Raw genomic sequence first — 22,687 nt, 5'->3', positions numbered from 1 at the left:
TAGGCTATTGGTCGAGTCTAAAGAGGCAACAAAGGCTGGACTATGTAAGGATCCATCCCTTCTAGCAATCAATTCATGATGGACCAGGGTTGAGTAATGAGTGAAACCACATTAAATATGAAACACTGTACCAGGCCAGCATCACACACTCACAGACAATTTCTTTTTTACCATCTGCCCTCTGATAAAATACAAACTGACCACAATCAGAATGAAAACAGCAGCTACATAATCAGAACTTTTTCCCTAAAGTGGCTTTTACCATAGAAATGTCATTAATAAAAGAGTGTTTAAACCTCTTCCCAGAGATAAAACACAGTTTTTAACATTAAGAATGATTTAAAAAAAACAAAACAAAACAAAACACACATACACACAAAAATTGCAGTTGAGGAACAGACTAAAGCACAACATTCTCCAAAACTTAATCAGTGTTAAATTCATATCTCAATCAAATCCAGAGGCAAAACAACATCCACAAAGGGCACAACCTCCAAAGTCTTCACCAGTTGACTGAAAAATTGGCAACTGTTAAAAGTTCTCCCTGAAGTATTTAACCAACCTGTAGAATGACCATGTGCATACCTGTGGGTGCAAGAGCGGGCAGGAGGCCTATAGGCCTAGACAAAGGAAAATATGAATCAGCAACACTTTAAAATAATGTTTTTTTTTCTCTTCTTAAGGCACTATTGTGTCATAAACTTCGTCCTATTTAATTTCAATATGAGTTACACAGGATTATTTACATTATTATGCATTGTTCAAAGGCTGTGTGCCTTTATGACTTGTTTTCTTCAACAAATAAGCTGCAGTAGTTAAAGAAGACAAAACGTAAACACAAAACACAAAAAACTGAAACCATATAGGCCTACAGTAGGAAGATGTATGATTGAATTTCAGTTTTCTGTTGAAACCCACAACTTTATCGCCACATGAAATATAAAGAAACCATCTAAAGAAAAAAAATTGTGGTTCTTCAGCGGTTCTTTGGGGTGGTTGAGGTACACCGCTGCTGTACAAAGAACCTGTTAAGCCCCTGTATGGTTCTTTAGAGGTTCTTCAGCTTAGTTTAGTTTAGTTGGGGACAGAATAAAAATACATTAAAATACAGAGTATTTCCTGAGGATAACACATTAAAGCAGTGGTTGCCAACCTTTTTGCCCCCATGGCCCCCCATGTCTAAGGAAATATTCCAGGGCCATCAAAGGATGGCCTCCTTATTATTTTATACTCTGTTTATTTACCAGTAACCTTACCCATATAAAATCTGTGGTGGTGGGATGCAACAGGACAGCTTGGATGCTGAGAACTGTCAGTTGCAGTTTAAATTCTGCGGGAGGAGGAATACAATTGGAGGATGAGATAAAGGTAAGACTGTAGTCCATGAATGAATGTAAGCTGATAGGAGGCTGGACAGTAGGAGGTGTTTAGGAAGTAAGTTGAATACTCAAGCTTTTCTCCCCAAAATTATGTCACAAACTTCAATAAAAAGGCTATCATTATATTCATATATTAACTGTTATGAGTTATTTATGTAGTCAGTACATTCCCATTTTGGAAGTTTTGAAAAATCCGCTCAAAAGAGATGATGATCATTATGTTGTGGAGGACACAGTTTTTGACGAAGAAACACTTCAAGACTTCATAGATGGATTAATTTTTCAACAGCATGCCTTTTTTTAATGGCTCCGAGACACAGTTGAGGCTCCAGTTATATACTGATGAATTTGAAATTGTAAATTGTTTAGGATCCAAAAAGCAGATTCACAAAATTTCAAGTGTCTACTTTGTTCTTGGAAATATTCCTCTGAAGTATTGTTCCAGTCTTCAAAATATACATGTGGCTGTACTTGTCAGAAACTGATGGCTTCAGAAGTATGGTTATGAGCCAATTTTGCATCCTCTTCTTCATGACCTTTGTGAAATTCAGTGCCATGGTGTATCAGTTGACTTTGAAGACCAGTCTCGTGTTCTCAAAGGCTCTGTGATTTCCATTTGTGCTGATAATTTATCAGTCCATTCTTTGGCCAGCTTCAATACTTGTTTTAGTCGGGGACAGATCTGCCATTACTGTCTGTGCCACCACAGTGACACTGGTAACAAAACTGAGGAAAGTGAGTGTATTTTCCAGACTCCTGACACACACTGTAGACATTTACAAGTGCCAGATGATAGATCTTTGTATGGTGTTACTGGACGCTGCCCTTTCGATAAACTGCCTCATTTTGAGGTTACTGAATCCTTTCCGCTTGACTTGATGCATGATATTCTTGAAAGGGTCATCCCACAGGTCCTGAAATTAGTCTTGCTAAAGCTTAGCCATAAAAGATTGGTAACACTGTAGCAGTTTAATGACCAGCTACAACAGTTCCCCTTTGGACAAAATGATGTCACTCACAGGCCTGTTTTTCTGAAGCCATTTGCTCTGCAGCAAGGTGTGATCCCAGGAAAAGCAGTTGAAAAACTGACCCTTTTTCGACTCTTACCTTTTTTGATTGGAAGCTTCATCCCTCAGGAAAACACTTACTGGGGTTTCTATTTGCTATTTAGATCTATATGTGACATAGTTCTTGTGCCTGTGATCAAAACAAGTTGGCTGAGTCCACTGTCTGCTCTCATCACAGAATTTCTGAAGAGTTTTCAGAAGCTTTTCCCTGACAACTTCACTCCAAAGATTCACTTTCTGGCTCACTATCCTCGATTAATCAAACAGCATGGTCCACTTAGAGCACATTGGTGTCTCAGATACGAGGCCAAACACCTGTACTTTAAACGCCTTTCATCATTTGTAAACAATTACCAGAGTATTGCAAAGACTCTGGCAAGGCACTATCAAATGCGCCAGTGCTGGGAAGCACAATCAACTGGAAACCTTGGTTTAGAACATGTCCCATACTCTTTCATAGAGATACCTTTGCGTGCACTACCTTCTGAGCTTAGAGAGATTATTGCAGAGGACACTGCTGAATTGAGTGAGACACTCTGGAAAACTACACAACTGCTGTACGACAGAGTCAAATACACCACTAGAGACTTCTTAATCCTTGACCTTGTGCATGTTGAGGAAATCCCAGTTTTTTTAAAAGTTATACATATTGTGAAGTACTGCAGTCAGTGGAAATTGTGTGGAAGACTTGGTGCTTCTCTGAGCATCTGCATGCTTACGGTGTCCAATCAACAACTCAGTGGCTGGCCATTACACCTAGGGAGGAAACTGACTTCCACGCCCTTGATGCATACACGGATCAAGAGGACAACCTGTGCATCACACTGCTTCATCAGCCTATGAGATATACTAAGTTATTTGCAACTTCAAATTGATTTAAAATTAATAATCTGTTTGATTGCAGTGATGAACAGAAAGAAGAACACTAGGAATTTGCTTTGATTTCAATGGCCCATAGGGCTGTGCAAATATGAAAGGGACAAGGTGTCCATTATCAGGGATTATTGGATGACGGGGAGTCCATTAAAGGCACTGTATGTAGGAATCAGAAATTCCCTCTCATTAGTGACACCTGTGGCCGTTAAATGTGGTGCAGTTACCATCCTGGTGCTCGCGATGACATGCTTGCAGCGTGAGACTATTGCAGGTGATGTCTTTTTCCTCACTTACATTTCTCATAATTACATAAAAGATCTCTAACATTGTGTTTTGCACCGTGTTTCACCAAAGCTGTGTACGTACGCTTGCTCGCTCACACAGACACACACACAGAGGCTTCTGCTGCACTGTGGCTGCTGACCAGTGAGAGCGAAACCACACTGCCCAACTCGTGCAAATATGTGTTAATCAACCACCTGAACCTGACCCAACCTGCAAACCGACTTTTTTTTACCAACCATGTTTAACTAAACACCAGTAGGCTCAGTGAGCTGTGGCTGGGGATCAACGCGCTGTGGCTGGGGAGCAACAGGCTGTGTCTGAGAAGCAATGAGCTGTGGCTTGGGAGCAACATGCTGCGGTTTTGTTGTGAAATGTGTGCTTATTATGACCTTTGGACTACCAACAGGAAAAACAAAAAGAGTAAGCTATGTTTTGCCATCGCTCTGAAGCTTGTTTTTTGCTCCTTTGTTGAGGAAATAATATTGTTTTAGCTGTGTGTGCTCGGGCGTGGGCAACTTGTCATTGTGGTGGTGTTTTGTTGTGAAATGTGCAGTGGTTGATGGTGGCAGCTAGCTGTTTCATTAGCTGGAGAGCTAATATCTGCAGGGTGTTTCTAGTCAGATAGCACTGTTTTTGTCATGTTGTTGTGTGGTTATGCCAGTCATTTGTTGATGTTAGCGGGAAAGAGGCAAGGCACTTGGGAGCGTGCAAAAATGTCACTTCCGTTGGATTTTCGTGAAAAATCTGGCCTGGGTCCTTCACATAGAAATCAGTCCAAAGGCTGTTACAGACAACCGAGAAAGTCGGGGAAGGTCTCATTTTTTATGTTACATTACTACCCGTTCACTCATTGCAATAAAAAAACATTAATACATGAACATTGCTTCATAATGGGCATTATCCTGCTTATGACATGGTCACATGCCCCCCCAAAAAAGATTAAGACCATTAATTTATATTTTCATATGTTTTGCAATAAAAATCTAAAATTTTTCACAAGCCATAACTCCGTTTCCCTGGGAACGCCTGAGGGTTTGACTAATGCCTGGAACAATTATTACCATCCCATAAGGTTCTTATGCTATAGAGACATTGTTCACTACTCCAGTAAATAGGACGAACCTTAGATACGACTTGGCAAGAGGAAATATTTCTAGTTCGCTCAGCTCATAGAAGCCTATGGCTCAGTAATGAGCCAGAAAGCTAATGTCATGCTAGAATTCAAAGTCAGTAACACTGATACAGTTGACAAACAGTAAAAGCAAAAGATGGACAGACAACAGGCGTGGGGTGGCGTGGCGGGCGTGAGACACGGACCAAAAACTATTTATTCATTGAATTTTTGCAGAAAATGTGCTATATTGGGATAGTTATTTGCTAATTATTTTTTTTATTCCATTCTGAGGTCAGTTTTGATGGTCATCTCTCTATTGACTTTCTCTTTTCTTCTTCCCATTTTTCCTCGGTAGAGAGCAATAGTAAGTATTTTCCCACAAAAAAGAATGTATCTATAGTTTCTCTGGTGACGAGTAGCAAGATGGTGCAGTGAAACTGTTACATTTTTTTCTGAAAATACTTATTGGAATACTTTTCACACTCATGAAATATGTCCTAAGTAATTCTATGAAAGTTTGTATGAGGGCTGTCTTTAACCAAAGAAAACCTTGGTAAGATATGCCCACAAGCACTGTGATTAGTTAGCTACTCTGGACTCAGGCAGGCCATCTTACTTCTGTGTGAAGGTCTGCAGTCAGTTCAAATCTTGCTTGGTGATCACCAGTTACTTTAGTGTTCAGATGGGTATCTATGATCAAAACAAACGTGGAGATTGCAAAAGATTATTAAAGGGGAATTCCACTCTGTATTTGTAGAAAAGTTGCTTTCTAATGTTAACTACTCACGATGTCACTATCGGAGTTGGGAGTGTCAAAATAACGATGAGTTTCTTGTATAGTTTCTGGCACCTCTCCAATACCAACACAGGTAAAATGATGTGTGCATGCACATGACTAACTCATGCTAAAGGGCTCAATAATGGACGTACCTTCTGTGTTAAAGCAGTCGTGAGGAACCAGATTATTATATTGAGGTGCCAAAAAATGTAAACTATAAAAAAAACTTGCTGCTCATTCTGACAACCCAACATCATCATTAGTTAGGTCTATATTGTTGCTACACAGGAAAAATCCAGACACAATGACTCATGACTGGCAGAAGCCATAATGACTGTCCATGAAAGCTTTATTGCCGAGTTGCAACCACATGACCCGAGGTACAGACTGATGGCCACACAGTGAACAGACAGGCTTAATAGGGTCAGGTTTTACAGAATGGCTATCTCCATTCAGGCGTGGGTGAATGTAGCTTGCAGTACTCCCTCCTTAAAAAACAAACACTCGACCAGTAAGTGAAGGCAGTTTGGTGTCAAAATGTTGTTTTCTGTAATGTCTTAATAAATGTACGCAAAGGAGCTCTGCGTGTGTCTAGTGTCTAGTTACTATGGCTGACACTTCACCAACACTAGTAAGCATTTCTCTTTCTGATTTTCATTTTAGGTACCCAACTCATCTTCAGTATATTGAACTTCTCTCAGTTGTGATAATTGACCACACATTCCTCAGGGAAAGTATTGGGTCAGGATATATAAGTTTTCATTTGTATTTGTTTGTTTTTGTATTTTGTTGTTTTCATGCTAAATTTATGATTGATCGTATATAATGGTATGTTTTGTCCCTCGCTCTCAGCTGAAAACTAAAGGTGAGATGAGTGTGTTGTGAAGTGATTGTTCTTTTGTTTATCTCTTTTTGGGGTACCGTGTTGCCTGTGTTTTGTTTTTATGTTAACTTTAACTTGTGGCTTATGTTTTTATAGCTTGTATGTTCTATGGTCTTATTTTTAACTTTTATTCTTGTGAAGCACTTTGTGAATTTTATTTCTGTGAAAGGTGCTATACTAAATAAACTTATTATTATTATTATTATTATTATTATTATTATTAAATGTTTCATCAATAACTACAATCTCTTTTTTTCTCCCCCTTTTGTTTCACAGGATTCCATGCTTGAATCGCTGAGGAATAAGTTTAAGAAGGAAAGGCGGCCACTTTTGGCCAACAATGAAATCATTGTCCTCCAGAACGTAACCACTGTGAAACAATCAGAAAATAACATTGTTTGATCTGATTCACCGGCATTCTCACTACCAGCGCTCCCTCTCATCATTCACTCTCTCTCTCGCTCGTCTTTTTTAAAAATGAGTCCGGAAGCAGATAGCAAAGCCTAACTTTACTTTCAACGTTAGTTGTCATTAGTTAGTAAGTTGACAATCTGACAGTAAATGTACAGTACAGACTACAGTGTGTCAGTTAATAAATGCTTTAGCTTGTCAAGACCAAGAAAAGTCATGTTTGTTGTTTCCCCAACTGCTGGAAAAGTGAAGGGGGTTAGCTCCGAAGTTAGCAACAATGGGTTATCCTAACCTTATGATGCTAAACAGAGAAATAGAGAACAGGGAAATGTGTAGATGCTCAGTACAAACTCTGTAAACACATCACACAGTCACAGACCAAGCCCCTAGGAACAACGCCCAGCTTTGAAGCCAAATTAACATAGTGGCTAAACTGTGGAATTTCAACTCCCATGGCTGACAAGGGCCCAAAAAGCCTTTTTCCCACACACAATCATGGGAAAAGGAGCAACTGTAAAACAGTGGATGCATTTTTTTGAGCATCACAACTCCTGCAAAAATGACTTGTTTCATTATCAGAATTTGATACATCTGGTTTGATCACAGTTCCAAAGTTAAGAGGAGCCACACGATTGAATTGTGTTATCCCCATTCAAGTTAGCCAGAGGGCTAAACTGGAAGTTAGCCGTCTCGGCCAGCAGAAGTCTCTAGTGAGCATGCTCTATGGCTACTTGGGCCCATAGACCGTGTGCAGTATGTATTCATCTGGGTAATTTCTTTACAGTGGGAAGTGGCTTTTTTGGCTTCATGAGCCACTGAGCAACTTTCATGGAAATGAATGGGGCCCCGCCTCCAACACTGTATCCGTCTTTATACATCCATGTCACTGACACACACAGCATAGCGTATGTTCTACTGAGCCATTGTTAGTTGTTAGCCACCGATTGCAAACCAAAAGTAAAGAAAAAAGTGCGTTTAATGATGGAAATGATAGATTTAACTCTCAAGGCTTCTGTTGGATTAGTTTGTGCCTTAGCCCCAGTTTGAAAATGTGGTGGGTTCTGAATGAACTGTTTGTGTTGCTGCATTGCTGACTTATGAGGCTTTTTGTTTGGAAAGGTGTGCACTGGGTTTATAACCCAAGAAAAACAAGAGCATTATGCAAAATGGAATGCGGCACAATAACTTTTATTTCTATTATTTTGTTTTCATAATCGTCAGAAGCCAAAATCGTAATTGAAAGTAGAATTTAATTAATTGCCCAGGCCTACTATTTACCATACAGCCCAGTGGCTCTGAGTCATGTCCATAGGGGGAACACTGCATACACACATTTTTTTGTTTTTTTTTGATGATTGACATGATTCACTTGGATCAAATCAGTAATTCCTGCTTAATCAGGAAGATTCACGTCCCTGTGACAATGATGTCATGTAATGCCACGTGTAGGACATGTTAAAGCTTTTAGAAAAGTTGTCATATTGCAACATATGCAAAAATTCTTACCTCAGTGTAATGCTTGAGCTTGACGACTTCTGGAAAAAAAGGGAGACAAGTGAGGGAAAGATCATGGTTTAGGTTAAAACAGTAAAATGCGGTAAAACAAACAAACAAAAAAAAAGATCTGGCGTTTAACGGCACAAAAATGCCCGACGTGACAGTTCAAATGTATCATTTACCGTCATGAAAATGCACGACATAACGTAAATGGTCAAAATCTCTGGCTAAAATGTCCCAATGTCACAAATAAACTGTCCGGTTTAATGGCATTAAAATGCCCGACATAACTGTCAAAATCTCCAGCTAAAATGTCCCGACGTCAAAGTTTAGCTAAAACTTAGCTGCTAATGTTACCTAGCTAACGTAATGTTAACATTACTTGCTTTGTTTCAGTCGTCAGTCAAAATGTACACCCTTAGCTAGGACATTAGACATTTTCAATGTTTTGAATTCTAAATTCTGTTGTTGTTTTAAATTCTAATTCTAATTCTAAATAATAGTTCTCAATGTTACCTCTCAAACGCCATGCTACCTCTCTTCTAGAAAAGTGGCTGAATACAGCGGGAGTAGTCCAGGCATGCTATCTGCTTCAAGTTCTTGTGGCATGCTTCCTGTGTGATAAGGTTACCTGCGTGCATTCAGCAGGAGCAACTCTGATTGGCTGCAAATCGATTGCCATGAAAATTGTTTGCTGGAAGCAGAAGTGTTCCACATTTTGTTGGCAGACTCCGTCTGTCATGTATTTCTGGCCATGGTCTTTGCTCCAATCCTTTGCTATAGTTTAAGAATAGGCACCATAAACATTAATGTACAAGTACAAATAGTATAGACAATGGAGTGCAAATTATTAACGTTTTTTTTTTAACTTTATTTAGTTTTAGTTTTTTTTATTTAGTTGCAATTGTTATTTTTTGACTCATTTTATTTTCTTAATTTACAAAATTACAATGTGCCTGCTGGTTGATTTAAAAAAAAAAACAACAATAACACTGAAAGCCATACAAAGAGGCAAGCAACATATGGTATAAGAATTTTTTTTTGTTATATTTTTAAAATTGAGAATAGAGAATTCTAACAACAAATGTTGGTGTACATTTGTATGAGTTTGGCATATCCCATCTGCAATTTAATGCCCTATCCCATTTTACAGTAAAGAAGATAAGCTCATATCCGGGTTAGAAATAAAAAATTAAAAAATCAAATTTTTCCCAAAAATTATTATTGTGTAAAAAGCACTTTGAGTATTTGGAGGACTATATGTACAGTCCATTTACCATTCATTTACCATTTTCACAGGAAAAATTGTTGAAAATTGTCAAAGGTCACAGCACTTCCATTTTGTTCTCTATGGCCCCCTTTACACCTTGCATTAAAATGTGTTTTGGGTGATTGGATTGCATTTGGATAATGCTTGACCACATGAAAGTAAATTCACCCAAGATGCACCGAGGACGGATTGTGATCCGATTGGCCAAAACAGGGACGCATTGTGACCACATTGAACACAAGTATAAATGCAATTGCTTTGTCAATCCACATACAACTATGTGGGCGGAAAAACATAATCATGTGAGACTGTTCCAAATCAACAAGGTAGCAGCCATTAGCCAGTTAGTGAACTAAGCTTCAAGCAAGAAAGCTGCAAGAAGCTATGGTTATTCAAGACACTCATGGACGGAGTCAAGACGAGACCAAGTGTCTGCTTTCAATTTAGCCCATACAATAGCACAGCTTCACGGAAGGCTACTGTCTTTTTTTTTTCACACATCCTCCACGTGCAAACAAGAGGAGGATGTGACATTCGGTTGTTTGAGCTGGACGGAGTGATCGGATCTCAATCGGATGTCAGTGTGGACACTGGAGACATATATTAATACCAGGTGTAAATGTTATCAGGTCAAATCATATCTAGATACAGTCTGGATATGAGACACATTTTAATGCAAGGTGTAAAGGGGGCTTATATGTCAATTGAAGAGCATTGGAAGCCATTCCAAAAAATGTATTTGTGTCCCTGAATAACAAGGTAAGGCTTCATCTCTGGCCTAATCTCATGTGGTTGGGTTCCTGACTTTCCAGGTGTTCCTGGAGGAAAATTTTGGCAAGCCTCCCTGATTGGAGCTACTTTCACCCTTGTTCACAATATGTAATGGATTCTGATCAGTCAATTGATTGGTCAAGTGACATTCGAAAAACTGAATCTGAAGATTCCAGAAATAAAATTATTATTCTCTAACCCTACAAAGGTCAGAGGTTCGCAGAGGGTGACATTTGCCGTCATCGCTCGGAAATTATAAGACTTCCCAATCATCAGTAGAGTGCTGCGATTTGTGCTGTGGTGGAACAATTTCTCTAATGTTAACCCTTCACTGACAGGTCATGGTTTGACCTCTGCAAACACCAATTGGGACAAAAGTTGAATGCATCGAAGGCTGGGACCTGGGACCACTGACACTAGAATCTTCATTTCGAGGGGTTAGTGACTTAGTGTGCAGTGTGTTTCAAAATAGGGCAGATTCAACCCTCAACCTGTTACCAAACTTTTTCAGATGTCAAAGGTCATAGTGCTTCTACAAACAGAATTTTGTTCTCTATATGTTCCATTGAGGACCATTGGCAGCCATTCCAGTAATTTTTAAAAATTTAACTCTACACACACAACACAACAGTTTTTATGACATAAAATGCACTTATCTAACAATCAAATATTTCAATTAATATAAATGTGGCAATAAAGTAAAAGTCAAAATCTGTTAAAATTTAATTTTTTATTGTCTAATAGGATAGTTAATACCCTGTGTGTTTTCAGTTTATGTATATAAAGTAGTGGTCAATTTATGCAAAATTACAAAATATTTCTCTCTTTAGTCATACATTTTCTTGCAATTGTACAATTTTAAATGTATTATTACGGTATTTTTATGTATTTGACAGTGATATATCTCCATGACAAAAGCAATTTTTTGTAAAATTACAGAAAATTCTGGTACTTTTACTTTATTTTTATGGTTAGTTTTGGTAAAATTGACATTTAGAAGCTGTTAAAAAACAGATATTTAATGTATTCCATTTTTACAGATTTCTTTTGTTAAATCACATGACACATTTCAATAAACAGTTTATTCTTGTAATTTTAATATGATTTTTCTTTTAGCTTGAAATACAGGGAAAACATTGTAAAATATTTTGGGAAAACTAAAAGTTTTTTTTTTTTAAAGTGTATATGAAAAAAATGTATTGAAAACATACTACAGTACATGAATAGGCTAAAAACTGAAAGTGTCAGTAGAGGATGTTCATGTGTCTGAATTGGTCATAGACCTGAAAAGGTCAAAGTACAAGGTGTTATTAGGGAATGTATTGCTGTTGCTGCAGGAAATGGAAACTTATGATCTTTTATTATACCCTAATGATTAACTGAAAACTATGCAATATCATCTCTCAAAGAGTAACAGAAATCTGTAGTAGGCTAGTAAAAAACATATGCAGAATATAAGTATGTATGTCAAATACATTATTTCACACTTAGTTTAAAATGAGTCATCATAAGGTGATGACATTTATTTCAGCAACTGTTTATGGATTTCCATTGTTGTCTGTGTTTTGTCAGTATTTGGTACAAATATCAAAGCCTCAGGTAAAACTATGAAGCCCATCCACTGTCTCTAATTGTGGTGGACAGTACAGCATGGTAAAGATAATATAACAGACATACTTTTCCTACAAGTCAAACACCTAGATTTTGTTATGAAAAAGAAATGCAAACCCTTTATTACATTTATATTCATTTACTTACTTACAGTATTGGCTGTCTTTATTCCTTGATATCAGCCATGCAAGTGCACATTAGGATTGAAATTATTATGTCGTTTCAGTCTCTTAATGATAATGATGTGAAATGTATTGTATTTATCTACTTGGAGCTCCTGAAAATACATACAAAATGAAGCTTTAAAGTTAGTTGCCTGTAAACAGTTCTCATATGAAGATTTCAAGAGGAATTATTCAGATACAAGATATAAATATTATCTGACCACATTATTTTGATATAAACAAATCTTGCATTAAAGGTAAATACTTGCCTCATGCAGCTTTGGACAAATTATTTCTTAATTTACACTGTATGGTATTTCATGATGTTTTAGTGTTGTATAAGGCGTTCTCCCCCTGCAGGGCAGTCAGAGATCAGCCAGACAGCAGCAACTGTATAACACCAATGCAGCGTGGACAAAATAATAGAAACCATTTATGCTACGGTAGCACTACAGTAAATACCATTGTGGCAAGGCTCATAAATTTCATTGGCATTTTTCTACTATTAATTACCAACATTGAATGAAAAACCTTAAATGGCTTTAAAACAAATACCAAGTCAAGGAAAAATACACATTTAAGAATCTCAGCAATAAACATTATAAGTATTGTCAACAGTGTATGCAGAACTATATTCTATGTTCAAGAGTAGTACTAGTCTTGTTCCCCATTATCCTTTTGTGCTGCCAGAGAAAGAGCACTGTACTCATTTGCTTGTTATATTACAACCACTCATATCATCTTCCATTTGCATTTTTGCTAAGCTGTGTGCATCAGAAGCTGGCCTAGCATTTACAGTTTTTGCAAGCAAGGAACATCCAATTATCTTTATGTTTATTCAGCATCTTGCATGTCATCTGGTTGAAAGATCTTCAACTGCAAATTATTATTCTCATTTGTAAAATTTCAATATCACAAAATAAAACTTTATTTAGAGTGAGGGGAAACGAACGACCGCGGTAAAGAAACAAAAGAGAAGCCAGGTGGATGAATCCGAATAAATACACCTTTTATTTGACTGATTAACAGATCTGATTATACAAACGCCAACACAGAGCTCTGAAATAACAGGACCAATCAGCGAGACAATGACTGTACATTCTTGATGTGACCCTCCCATACTCGGACCCCCCCACCCCCTTCCCTTTCCCACCCACCACGCTGCCCGCAGTAACTATGGAACTGAATCACTAGTGCTTCTTTCTGTACAAGTAAAGCTCAGCTACCCACCCACCCTTTTCCAGTGCGCTGTCTGTTATCTACAGGTTTGAGCCGTGTGAGGGAGTTTGGCCAATTGTAGAATTTGGTGCTGTGATGGACCTCAGGTGTCTTCTACACAGGACTAGTGCTTGACTGTGAAGTTTGATTCTGTAGTATATTTTTTTTGTCAGGTTTTGTTTGAGTAGTCTAGCAGACATGGCTGCCGTAATAATAGTGTATGCACTGTATTTAAACAGCTTGTAGTGTAAGAGCATAGTCATGTTTTTTTTTGCCTTTTGGTTGACAATGCAAACAGCCAAAAATCTCTCGACGTACAAGTCTAGGTTGTAATAACATCCTTCATTTTCTCTTATCTGCTTCGCTCTCACTCTCTCATACTCACGCACATACACACACACACACTCTCTCTCTCACAAACACACACACATACATACACAAATACTAGTATGTTCATCCCTTCATCTTAAAAAACAAGACTCTTTGCAATTTTGTTTCAGGCATTTTTTTGTTTTGTTCTCGAACTCTTCCTCTGTCCAAACGTGACTTGCCTCACATACATTAAACACACAATCACGCAATCACCCCTAGTCTAAGTGCAGTTTCCTCAACATGCGCCCTTCAGCAGTTCCTACCGTAAAAACACTAACTGTACCATCACAATAAATGGATGGATAAAACATCCACGCTTTCATTCTTGCCATTTATCCTTTTTCAACCTACCTCTCACTTCTTCTCATCCCAACCTTCACACCCACATTGGTCCCCCATACCCATTAACTCTCATGTAACAGACAGTCTTGTATGTAACAGTGACAAATACTCGCCCTCGGTGTAACAGCCAGGAAGGGAAGAAAGAGGGGGGGGGGTGGGGTGAGGGTGGAGTGGTGGAATGAGTTTGTGGGAAAGGGAGCAGGGGAAGAGAGGGCGAGTTCTTCTCTTTGAGGACAGTGAAAGATGACGGGGAGCAAAAACTGTGTCCACCTTTCCTTTTCCCCTGCTTCCCTCTTTGTTCCCCTGCTTCTTTGTGATGGAGCAGAGAGCGAGTGTAGAGGGAGGAAGGGCAAAAGAGGTGGAGGGTGACTGAGGTGGAGGAGGAGAGAAGTAGAGCAGGGTGAAGCGTGTTGGTCTTCATGTGTCCTGGCCGTCGGTGGCAGGGGTCTCGTGGGCATTGGGCAAGTCCGAGTCAGTCTCCCGGCTGGATATGCGGTCCAGCTCCGCTTGTACATCACTCAGGCCCAGCTTCGAACCTGTATCCATTATAGGCGGACACAAAAGGAACACAAACATTTGTAATACTGTATGTTAGAGAGAAATCTGTCAAATCGTTAAACAAGCATGCAGAAATACAATATTAGCCAGTGCAATAAATAATAGTGCGCTTTCATAGCATTAACATTAAGTGGCACCTTGGCACAAAGGTGATTACACATGGTTAGAATTAGGGCTGGGTCAAATATTTAATGCTAACAATATACTTGCAACAGTCTCGTTTGACATGTAAAATATGTCAACGTTAATTTTATGGGGATGATCTTAAATGGCTTTTACTTAATGAATTAACAAAAAAGAAAGGAGAGGACAAATGCTATAGCTAGTGAAAGCAGGACGAGTTGCGATTTCCTGCCCAGTTTGTTTGGCATTTCTGTGCCCAGCGCACTGCGCAAAGCACCCAAGTAGAGGGACAGGTGCAGGCAAGTGGGACTTTCATTCAAATCAGGAAGCACAAAGCGAGTTGATGGTATTTCGAGGACATTTGGTCTTAGAAAAGTTTCAATGAGAAAAGACATCTCACAACCAGCTTCACTCAGCTGATCATTTTGTGATTCTGTCAACAAGCTGCAAATGCATTTTGTGAAAACAGACCTTTGTTAATACTAAGTAAAAATGAAATGGCGTTTCTTAACCTTTTTGAACCAGACCTTCAAGTTACTGGTAGTCAATATGGAACAATGTTTCATTCAGGTTTCTGTGTTGCATTATGATAAATAAATTAGTTTACCATATGTTGTAATTATCCAGTATGAAGCACACCTCTGTGGGAAATCATACCTTATCTAACATCATTCTGACATGAGATTTAGTTTCATGCATTTTATTTCTACCTAACCTTGTTTTTTTGACTAACTTTATTCAGCGTTTATTGGCTTATGGCAGATATTGGAGAAATATCTGCCATAAGCCATTTCACTGAGACTGCATGAATATATGGGTATATATTGCACATAGCCAATTCTTTTCAGTATAAAGATAAACGTTTTTCCCCCCATATCGCCCAGCCTTAGTTAGAATCATGTGTAATGTTTGTGGCAGATATTAGTTATGAGAAATGCAATGCAACATGCCCAAAAAAAAAAAAAAAAAAAAAAAAAAAAAAAAAAGAGAGGAGTAGATTGGAGTCAGGGTATTAGAAGGGGAAACATAATGGGTCCAGCTGTCATTAAATAATTTACAAGTCAAATTGAACTGACAGGTGCTTTTTATGCCACCCAAGTAGGTGAAAAAAAGGAACTCTGAGACAAGTTGGCCTTTGGTGTTTTCTACGTGGTGGTGGATCTGGCCACTAATGTGAAATCCTGTTCTGATACGTATAAGCCAAGTCCAATTAAACCATCTAGCAGTTGTTGTTTTGCAAATGATTAACTGGTTCTTTAAAACAACAAAATGAAGGCGTACAGTGAAAAAGTAATTCAGTGGTGATGGGATCATCTCCTGGACCACTACAGTTCTCAGCCTGGGTAATTCCTGCCTTAACAAAGCAACAAGAACTTTCATATAATCTGCATGTTAGAAAACTATAAACATACAAAGAAATAAACGTGATTTAATGCCCTCAGCTCTATATTTTATGTGTTTGTAAAAGAAGTAAATGGGTGACACAGGAGGTTTGATCCCAGCATTGTTCCTCCTTGGATGCTGGAGAAAGTTGAAGGTTCAGGAAAGAAAGGGGTCAAAGGGAGTAAAGGGTTCAGAACGAAAAAATGACATACACAAGCAATAATAAATGAGGAATATCTCGCTCACACACACCTTAACGTGGCCAGCATCCTCTGACTAGTGCACGCACATACACACATTATGAATGAACACATACACACGTTATGAACGATGTTAACAGTGAGACTGCACAGCAAAGTGTAGTGAGTGTAGTTATTAATGAGAGACAGTTCACACAAGCTATAGGCATAAAGGTGATGGGTGTGTATTTGTGTGCTTGGGAGATGCACTCAGACACCTTCGTGATCTTTTTACCATGTATTATGTTCAAGATGTCTGGAGTAGAGGACAGAAGGAGAGTAAAGAAATGAAAAAAAAAATGAGGGATTGGAATTGAGGGGTGAAAAGTCATAAATCAAAAAGAAGCCAACTGCTGAGGAATGACAGAGGAGAAAGTCCTTTCAAACACAAATGAATGATCACTTTCTTGAGGATACAAAACCAGAGCTACCTCAAACAAAAGTGTGTGTGTGTGTGTGTGTGTTCTCACCTGACTTGCGTACAGTTCCTGGAGTGTTGTTACCACCACCCGGCGTCCCGGGCCCTCCTGTTCCCGCTTTCTTTGTCAGTAGACTGTTGAAGAAGTTGGCCAAGACACCCTCACTGGTTTGACCTGCAGCATACAGGTAATAAAGTTATAAAAACACACACAATGGTCAAGGGTGGTGGCTCTGAGTCTGTGAAGCAATAAAACACACGATGTACCTGACTGTGGCATTGCATTAGCTACGTTGGCCGCTGCAGAGCGATTACTCGTCCTGGGGGAACCGGTGGGTGCTCTGCTGGTGGTGTCCTAGGGGTATAAACAGTGTCTCTCACACATATGGACATATAGGGTTATACTTAATGTTATGAGCCACAAGTAGAAAAAATGGAGCACTCACCACCGGTCGTCCTGCTGTCACAGCGGGCTGTTTGGCGAGCAGTGACTGCAAATTAGAGCACAATATGCACACTTACTCCAATTAGTATTTAATTAACATATCAAGACCCTCAACTCAGATCTAACTGGAATACCCGCAAGCAGCAAACCAACTGGCATTAGCTGAAGTGAAATGCTTTCTGACCTGCAATTTTACCAGAAACACTTGGTCGTCTTCAGCCTGAATCTCCTTTTCATGTACAATCTGGTGAGAGGCAAGAATTAAAAATGTTTTGATGAGTCTTTTTGGCTTCCAGCTCTTCTTTATAACAGTACAACAGCTACAATAGTAAACTAGATTGGATAAAACACTCATGGTCCCTGCAGGGATGTGCGTTTAAGATAAGTGCATTGGCTGTGAAATGCAAAAATGGTACAGAAGGAAATGATACGTTACATAATCAGTCTGTTGCATTGTAAGATTAGCCCGCCAAAGAGGATCCCTTCAAGTCTCCATACCTTTCTGACAGGCGGTTTGACGACTACGTCCTCAAAGCTGTCGTCTGATTTTACTGTTTGGAAGTTCTCGTGAAGTATAGCGATCTTCTTCTCATTGTCCCAGCCTGATGGACTGGTAGTGGAGAAGCAGAGAGAGAGAGGGTTACAAGCCAAATACAGGCAGTGAACATGGAAGGAGACACACACACACACACGCACACACAGGCTTACATGAAGACAGCGTCTCTTTCCACCACTTGTGCAGGGCAGTGGAACGGAAAGCCGTAGAGTCTGTGGACCAGATATTTATATAGCACGTCCAGGTTCTTCATCTCCTTCACTGATGTGTAAACCAGCGATGCCCCATCTGTCACGGCTGTCAAGGATATTTCCAACACCACAACACACCATACTGACATTAAAAAAAATCCATATCTTAATAACAGGGGCACAAATTGCTAACATTATACAGAAGAACTAAGACAGTGTGAAGTCTTGGCTCATTTTTAATGCAATGACCCCAGAAATTTGAATTCTGTTTCCAGTCAGCATTGACAGGAGAAAATCACATCAAATCAAATTTATTTATAAAGCACATTTAAAAAACAACAGTTGACCAAAGTGCTGTATAATAAAAGGACTTCAAGGAGTGCTGAGTAATCTATGACATTTATCGAACTCTCCTTGTAACAAAGCAACAACAGTAGTGCAGACACAGCTTACAATGGCCAAAATACTGCTTACAATGGCCAAAATACTGCTTACAATGGCCAAAATACTGCAAAAATTATGTTGTTGGGAACTTTGCCTTTGGCCCTGAGAAGAAAATAAATTGTACTGCCGGTCACTCAGTTGTATCAGCATCCTTCATCTCTAAACAGATGGGAGGACAAAGCCAGAAATTCCAGTACCTGACCTGGAAATTGCAGGGTCAATGATACTGATCAACAGCCCCATTAAAACCCCTGCATTATACTGCACGCCATAGTTGTTATGCATTACTGTAAAGGATACACTGCAGGCAGAAATGTCTGATGTGGGACTGGATGAAGTCCAGGTGTTCGTCTCTGTAGTCGTGCTCCTTCTCCAATGTGCTGATGGCATCACACTGTGGACAGATAAGTAGGAGTCAGACAGAGGTGAATGTGTTTGTGTGTGTGTGTGTGTGTGTGTGTATGACACAACAAATCAGCATCGTGCTGCTTTGAGACAAACCCTTTCAGATGACTTCATTCTAAAATGACCAAACAATGATGCTCTTTATAGCATATAGTGGACCACATGCAGTTATAATTTAAGCTGAAGTGTGTTTTGACACGAAAGCCAGCAGTGAGTGTGAGAGTGTGTGTGTGTGTGTACCTTGGTACAGACAACCACCACTGGTATGCCCAGGTTGTGTGTGAGTGTGTTCTCTCCTAATGGCAGCAGCACGCTCTCCTCCTCTTCACTCCTCCTCTGCGGGGTCCCGTCCTCCCCGCTGCCTGGCTCTGTGTACTCCTGGAACTGCTTTACAACTACATACACACACACACGCACACAGCATTAATGTACACGAACAATCATAAACAGAGGCTACAGTTCTAAATTATTATCAGCATTATCATTTTCATAACTGTATTAGCTGCTCGGGTTTATTACATTTTATCTTATAAGCAGTAATTATAATTTATGTGTGAGATATTGTAGATGCTGGCTTCCTCTTGTGTGGAAAAGATGTACTGCGCCACCATTACTGCAGGAGCTGCCATCCCATGTGAAACAGCTTCTGGTATCAATGGAGAGATGTAGTATCACATAGCGTTACTCAGGGCTCTCAACATAAGGTCTGTGGACCTCTGTTGAGCCTTAAAGCAGGATTCAAGAAGTCCCCAGCATCCCTGAATTTCTAGATTATTTTATTAACTTTAGGTTAGCATGAAACTATGTACTACTGTGACCATTTTGATTGTAGTTTTTACCAACAATAATCCTATCAACTTACAGTGGAGAGAGTTTTGTTTTTCCAGATTTTTCAGAGTACACACCTTCTCAGATAGGACTCCTTACACAACATCCTAGCAGGATCTGTGGTCCATGTTAATCTTTTTACACGGGCTACTTATCAAAAGTACTGTTTTCACACTTCTAAGAACATTTCTGTGAAGAAACACTGATGTATATTTTGTTTTCTACTTCAGCTACTAGTCAGTCTAACTGCTGTCAGTATGACTCACGTCTGTGCTCCAGCTCCCGCAGTGTTTCCGGAGGGACCCGGAGTTTGTCGATGTGTTCCCTAGCGACGGCGGCCCACTTCTGGAGAGAGTCCAGAGCGTTCCATGGCCGTGACATGTCAACCGTTATCAGCAGCAACGTGTTGCTGATTGCGTCCACTGGTACAGCTACTCCTTGCAGACCTTTGTGGTAAAGGTCTCCGTCTAACACCCAGGCATTACACCTGGTTTGATCTAAACACACACACAAAATAGATCGAGGGAAATACACACACACGATTATTTTAGAGGTACTCTGTTGACTCTAGGATGACAATTCATCAGTCTACGAACTGCAATCAGTTGCAAGTTACCATCAATGTCGTCGTCATGGACACTGAAGTAGAGGTACTCCAGACCACGCCCTTTCATATACTCTTCAACTCCCTGTAGCTTAGCAACCAAGGTGGTCTTCCCCGATCCCACTTCACCTACACACAAAAATAGGTAAATAACAGAATTATGGCCAGTAGAATAAAACAGGGTTTTTCCATGCCAGCATTCACTGCTATAACAACAACAAAAACAACAACAACAATAATAATAATGATGAGTTTAATACTTAACTCATATTACTTCCAGTTTAAAATATAGTTTGAAATGGCTAGAATTGAATTTAGAGTGGTAGACTAACTGAGAGCCAACATACCACACCACTGCTGAAGTTGCATTATGATAGATAGATAGATAGATAGGTAGATAGATAGATAGATACTTTATTGATCCCCAGGGAAATTTAGACATCCAGTAACTTATACTCATACAAAACACCAATACACACAAGAATAAAAGAATAAAAACACAACAGTAAAGTGATAGTCTAGCCACCAGGACTACTACAGAGAACTGTCACTATGATAGACTATGTGCATATATGAGTGTATGTGTAAATGCAAGGTGATTAACAGTGCAAGAATAATAATTACTGTAAATAATATAAAATACAAATTGGAGATAAATATATAAACAAATACAAATAATTCATAAACAAGTAAGCACTACCTCCACGCAGCAAGGATAACAGACATGTTGGCATCTTGGATGTGGTGTGCACACTTGTACATCACTGTCCAAAATTTGGATTGCACAAAACCTCATGCACACACACACACACTGCAAACAATCCAATCATTTTTGACAAACAGCGTCATTATGATATGACTGAATCTTTTATGCAGCCAAATTAAAACGCTACTGAAAAGTTATCTGTATTTCTCTTGGCATTATTGCTAGTAACAGCACACCATTGTTATTGCTATTGTTGTCGAAGCTGCATCCATTCTTGCACCATGCCATGTGCATGTATGCCGACAGGGGGACTCGATGCATCATAACGCAATGATGCTGCTCATGGATGGATAGCATAACAAAAACTGACAAATGGCCTAAATGCCACACTATCACACCCATAACCAACTCGCTGATTAGCTGGAACCGGTAGCAGGCAGCGGATTATCCTGGGCGGATGTGTAGATGGTGTGTGTGTGTGTGTGTGTTTGTGTGGACAGCAGCGGGACAGGGAGGCACCCTCTCCGCCTCAGTCACATAAAGCCCCCGTTAAAAAACACACACACACACACACAGGCTGACGGTTCACCTCGTCCTCTCTGCACCATCTCTGCCTAGCTGCTACTAGCATGCTAGAATGACTTGCAGTGTTTCAAAGCGGCCCGTTTCTCTCTCACAAGACGATGATGATGTACTGTGTGGTTGTGTGTGTGTGTGTGTGTGTGTGTGTGTGTGTGTGTGTGCGAGTGTGTGCGCGCATTTGTGTGTGTAGGCGCTCGGGAAAAATACACCTGTCTCTCTTTGCTAGCCGCCGACGCATCATCAGCTACAAGGCTTGAACACAAAAGCACCATTCCTCCAGAGCAAGCTGGCTTTGTTATGGAGCTGTATTAAGACTACCAGGATGACATGATCACCAGCTCATGAGCTATCCAAGCTATTGGCTAGCCAGCAGACTGCAGACACACACACACACACACATACACACACAGAGATACACACCCATAACCAGGACATTTTTCCCGGACGGTAGCTTCGATCTTGAATGGGTTGATACTTCACTCAGGATGGTCGACCTGCAGACAGAGCAGCCCCGTTATAACACGGCCAAACACAAGGCTTCATTCATTAATGACAGCTAGCCTAGTTAGCAGGCTAGCTGTCAAACCATCCTCATCACACAGCACAATAGACTCTCGTCCCCCTCCGCAAACCTTCCTCACAATAACCCAGCTTTAACTTCTTTACACCCACCACAAGTTCTGCCCGTCATCCTCTTCTGGGTTGGAGTTCTCCAGTGTGCTCTTAGGTCCAGTTGAGGTGGAGGATAATAATGCACTCCTCCCTGAAGTCGCCATCTTCGCAGGGGCTTGTAAACCGAGCAGAGCGCCCGGATGTAGCAGCTCTGTGCTAACCCCAGCCTGGTGCACATGCACGCCGGGGCCGGGGCGTGGTCCGCCCGCCCGCACAAAGCTGCGGGTCTGCTCCAGACATGAGGATGATCTCATCCGCAAAGTGACAAATCTGGACTGACTGAGCATCCACACCACATTCAATCTGAGTATACCATCATTCAGGTCAAAAATAAATCTGTAATGAATTGGTGATTTAAAAAAAAAGTAATGTACATGTAGGAATTTGTTTATGGTATAGGTATATGAACCAAATAGGCTGATGGCACAAAGCCTATAAGCTATTATGAAATATTTCGGTATGCTTATCCTATGCTTTTATCCTGATATTATTGAC

The 22,687-nt window shown here is 39.8% G+C and overlaps 1 protein-coding gene and 1 long non-coding RNA gene across 3 annotated transcripts; both read right to left on the bottom strand.

Moving 5' to 3' along the window:
* Nucleotides 1–4,996: 4,996 nt before the first annotated feature.
* Nucleotides 4,997–8,915, bottom strand: LOC122969943. Its single transcript, XR_006399121.1, has 3 exons — nucleotides 8,807–8,915; nucleotides 8,300–8,328; nucleotides 4,997–5,411 (listed from the first exon to the last, which is right to left on the bottom strand). It is a non-coding gene; the product is annotated as an uncharacterized LOC122969943 (long non-coding RNA).
* Nucleotides 8,916–13,092: 4,177 nt separating this feature from the next.
* On the bottom strand, nucleotides 13,093–22,494 carry dync1li1 (dynein, cytoplasmic 1, light intermediate chain 1). Of its 2 annotated transcripts, XM_044335122.1 has the most exons (14): nucleotides 22,193–22,494; nucleotides 21,941–22,014; nucleotides 20,245–20,361; nucleotides 19,895–20,125; nucleotides 19,041–19,195; nucleotides 18,696–18,789; nucleotides 17,913–18,048; nucleotides 17,703–17,814; nucleotides 17,389–17,448; nucleotides 17,206–17,250; nucleotides 17,027–17,114; nucleotides 16,812–16,934; nucleotides 16,577–16,597; nucleotides 13,093–14,574 (listed from the first exon to the last, which is right to left on the bottom strand). In XM_044335122.1, exons 1-14 carry the CDS (start codon nucleotides 22,477–22,479, stop codon nucleotides 14,456–14,458), a joined length of 1,662 nt encoding a protein of 553 aa, XP_044191057.1. In that variant the 5' UTR covers nucleotides 22,480–22,494; the 3' UTR covers nucleotides 13,093–14,455. The 2 variants fall into 2 exon arrangements, with proteins under 2 accessions (XP_044191057.1, XP_044191058.1); XM_044335123.1 differs by lacking the exon at nucleotides 16,577–16,597.
* Between the last annotated feature and the right edge of the window lie 193 nt (nucleotides 22,495–22,687).

This window comes from Thunnus albacares, chromosome 19 (assembly GCF_914725855.1).
Source record: "Thunnus albacares chromosome 19, fThuAlb1.1, whole genome shotgun sequence".
Lineage (NCBI taxonomy): Eukaryota > Metazoa > Chordata > Actinopteri > Scombriformes > Scombridae > Thunnus > Thunnus albacares.
The sequence above is the reverse complement of the archived record's forward strand: the minus strand, read 5'-3'. Positions and strand labels throughout refer to the sequence as shown.

What these genes read in the sequence shown, in the direction of transcription:
- dync1li1 (XM_044335122.1), bottom strand. Translation starts at nt 22,479, where the DNA reads ATGCTCAGTCAGTCCAGATTTGTCACTTTGCGGATGAGATCATCCTCA. An exon ending in TGGTGGTTGTCTGTACCAAG is followed by an intron (nt 18,790 to 19,040) that starts GTACACACACAC and finishes ATCTGTCCACAG; the next exon opens with TGTGATGCCATCAGCACATT. An exon ending in TGTTTCTGGTAAAATTGCAG is followed by an intron (nt 17,251 to 17,388) that starts GTCAGAAAGCAT and finishes TCTAATTTGCAG; the next exon opens with TCACTGCTCGCCAAACAGCC.